Source organism: Theobroma cacao, chromosome 8 (genome assembly GCF_053813885.1).
Source record: "Theobroma cacao isolate CCN51 chromosome 8, ASM5381388v1, whole genome shotgun sequence".
NCBI lineage: Eukaryota > Viridiplantae > Streptophyta > Magnoliopsida > Malvales > Malvaceae > Theobroma > Theobroma cacao.
This window is the reverse complement of record NC_142646.1, coordinates 10493880-10497294: the sequence shown is the minus strand read 5'-3', so window position 1 is coordinate 10497294 and position 3415 is coordinate 10493880. Positions and strand designations below refer to the sequence as shown.

Sequence of the window (3415 nt, the reverse complement as noted above, 5' to 3'; positions counted from 1 at the left end):
CTGTTTTTTCACTTTTTCCCTCTTATAATTACAAACACTAAATTTAAAGAAAGAATTATTAAGGAGATATCCAAATAGAACTCACTAGACAAGTTACAAATATGTAGGAAAGTGGAAGCTCCACATGTTTCCAATGTATAGAGCGAGCCAATCCTTTTAAAGCAAACAAGTATGTTTTTTACCCTCCAACTCACATTAATGATGCAACACTGTTGTTTTAGCTGCTATCCCTCAATTGTGGTGACAATAGAACAATTAATAATAAGATGGCCTGAGCTAATCAATGCTGAGTGGAGTCAAACTCTGAACATTTTCTTACTAGTATCAGTCATCTCTGCTGAAAAGTATGAGCATTTCATACATTGAAGAGATTGTGAAGACCTTACAATTATAGGTTTGGAGTTGGAAAGAGGAAAAAGAGAAAGTAAGAGATATGTTTGATGAATCTAGAACGGTGTTATCTTCCTGAGGATTTTCATTGTGGAAAATATCATCATCAAGGGGCCAAAGCCATTTGCCATATATTTCAGTCCCATCAGTCAGTGATGTGTAATGCACTCCAGTACAATTTCTTCTTTAGTATCCGGATTTTGTTCATTTGTTACCCCTTTCCCATCTTCTCTCTTCTTCCCCCACAACACACTGTAAAGACCTCCCACGAGCAGGACAACCCCACCAATACTGCATCAATGATTTTCAAAATATGTGGAACTTTGTCAATTTTCATATGCTGATAAGCTATTGTATCAAATAATTGGAAAATAACACCTAATGAATGGTCATGATTATATTATTAATGTAATATATATGAATTTTTATATATATTAAATATAAATTTTTTATATATTTTTATATCGACGCTGTATGTGTGTATGCATGCATGTGCGTACAAATTAAAAAAAAAAAAGTAATAATATGCACCTTCCCCAGTGAAGGGTTTCCTTCCACAGGAATGCAGAGAGGATGGCTGTAATTATAAGAGCTAATGGAGTGAAAATTGCCGTGAAAACTGGACCTTTCTTCTCTATAGTCCAGACTTGCAGCAAGTATGTGATGCCAGTGACAATTACACCCTGCCATGATCATTTTACAGTCAGCTAAAGATGCTAATAATTAATCTCTACTAGAAGCTCTGTATTTACATACATACACTCACACACACATACATACATACATATATATATATATATATATATATTAACAAGGCCTTGGTCTATTGGTAAAAAGAATATGCTGCGTCTCCAGAAGTCCATATTTCCTACTTAGATAAGCACCCATGTTGTAGTGAAAAGTAGTGAAAGTGTTATAATCACTATAGTTTGATTTCATAGGCTCAACATTGAAAGGATTTCCATCATTTAGTGCGACAATTTTATTCTGATAGGACTTCTTTTCTAGGACATGCCATTGAAAGTGATTTAGAAAAGAAATGCTAGATTTTTTTCTCTAGGCTGCTAAAATGGAAAATAATACTTGGTTTGATGATATTCAAGTTATTTCAACAAACTAAGTGAAGCCTTCATATGATTGTTATAGAGGAAAATTTGATTGCTGTTTTTGGCATAACCTGCTTGTAAAGACTATTTAATTTTATGGATTTACTAATCATTAACCATATTATCATGTGGTGATAATGGGTGAGATTAACATACACAATACGCTACAGAGAGAAGATGAACGTCCCAGCCAAGCCTCCAGGCTGATGGATTTCTCTCTAATGCAATGGCCCAAAAAGTAGATTGTATGCAGCTAAAGAAGCATTGTAGAGCAGTAAGGCGTATTTTGGCTGGATATTGCTTGACTATGCGACCCTAAAATTGAAAATAAGTAGTAGTCAGGAAAAAAACATGGGGCAGAAAAAGCATAATGAATAAAAAATAGAGTATGTTAACTCAGATCAACCTGCAAAACAAGCCACAGAGACCAAGCTGTATTGGCGGCAAGCATGATAAGAGAACCTTTTATCCACTCTCCAAAGGAGCAACTATTAATCAGAGAGTGTGCAGTTTGCTTTTGAGTTGCAGGATACCACTTCATGAACTTTATAGGTGGCCCCTTAACAAAAGCAAACACCAAGGCTCCAGAAAGACTGGTTACTGAACCGAACACTTTGGCAATTCCTGGCAGTTGTCTTATGGATATGCTTTCCATCCTGAAATATTCAAAGTCAATCTTTCAGTGGAAGAGATCTTTAATATTTTTCCTTCATTTTCAGAAATAGTATGTTGTCTTGTGGATTTGCTTGCTGGGAATTTGTTTTCTTAATATACCTTAAGCAAACGGCAATGATAAAGGTGAGGACAGGAATTGTGTTGGTGGTGGCAGCAGCAAATGTTGCAGTGGTGTAGTTGATTGCAACATAGTAGAGATTTAAACTCAAGGTGAGCCTGAATTTTGCATATAAGGAGTGTCAGAAAATTCAATCATGCATTAATATTGAATTGTGGCATCAAATGAGATCCAGTTCGTACCCACACAAGGAAATCAAGAAGATCTTGCAGAGTAAATTGTATGATAGAGAGGTCTGCTTACTGCAATTAAAAGTTTCCCAAACTAAAAATAAGAACAATGGAAAGGACTGAGGCTTAATGTAAATAAGAAATATTATGTACTTCAAGTAACCTTTCAAGAAAGAAAGCGAATGGAGCTAAGGCGACAGTTGCAAAGGCTTGCCGATAGACCACAAACACATAAGGGTTCATTCCTTTGGCAATTGCTGCTTTCGAAAACAAGGCCATGCCTGCATATATAAACTGTACAAAGAGCATTGCAATGTAAGGCTTATGGTTCTCCATAACCATTGCACATTTAATTAAACTCTTCATGCTGTAATGTCTCTTAGCCTCCCTTCTGTGACTCTTCAATTGATAAGGTCTTCAATTTATAGAGAGACCAAGCATTCAGTAGTCCTCTTAAGCACTGTTCTATTTTTTATTTTTTTTCTGCATAAATGTCAATTCTTATTTTACATTAAATTGAAATGAGATTTCTGCTTCAACCAACAATTGATAAATTTTGAAAGCAGTCATTTTAGGCTTGTCATAGTGGCATGGAGGACCACTAGAAAAACACTTTTGCCCTACTTTTCATGACTCAAAGGAGACAGCAGCATGGGTTAGTGAACAGTAGAGTGAAATATGCTTTTCCAGGATATCTGCTATCGGCACACGTCTTTAGCAATTCAAATGACTAGCATCTAATCTTTCAAAAAACATTAAAAGCTAGCTTAATGACGAATGTGCAGTTCTTTTACCTACAAAACTACCCCCCTCCCCTTCTAAATATTGCTTGGTGCTACAGGATAGACATCCAAAGGCATATATGGCTAAAAGCACCAGCGTTTTTGTCATTAATGATTTGGAGCACCATGGATTTAATTGATGAATGTTGGAATTCTCAAATTAGCAGTACGTTT

At 35.7% G+C, this 3415-nt stretch overlaps 1 protein-coding gene across 2 annotated transcripts; it reads right to left on the bottom strand.

Moving 5' to 3' along the window:
- Window positions 1-291: 291 nt before the first annotated feature.
- Window positions 292-2840, bottom strand: LOC18592613 (WAT1-related protein At1g43650-like). 2 transcript variants are annotated; one of them, XM_018125589.2, is made up of 7 exons: window positions 2623-2840; window positions 2472-2531; window positions 2271-2387; window positions 1903-2152; window positions 1653-1811; window positions 922-1073; window positions 292-681 (listed from the first exon to the last, which is right to left on the bottom strand). In XM_018125589.2, exons 1-7 carry the CDS (start codon window positions 2823-2825, stop codon window positions 540-542), a joined length of 1083 nt encoding a protein of 360 aa, XP_017981078.2. In that variant the 5' UTR covers window positions 2826-2840; the 3' UTR covers window positions 292-539. The 2 variants fall into 2 exon arrangements, with proteins under 2 accessions (XP_017981078.2, XP_088665289.1); XM_088809163.1 differs by lacking the exon at window positions 2472-2531.
- Window positions 2841-3415: the final 575 nt, after the last annotated feature.

Bases quoted from the DNA above. Each gene is read 5' to 3' on its own strand.
- LOC18592613 (XM_018125589.2), bottom strand. From the start codon at position 2,825: ATGAAGAGTTTAATTAAATGTGCAATGGTTATGGAGAACCATAAGCCT. The intron at 1,074-1,652 runs GTATGTTAATCT...TGATCATGGCAG, and splicing joins TTCTCTCTGTAGCGTATTGT to GGTGTAATTGTCACTGGCAT. The intron at 682-921 runs GTGCATATTATT...TCATTGATGCAG, and splicing joins GAAACCCTTCACTGGGGAAG to TATTGGTGGGGTTGTCCTGC.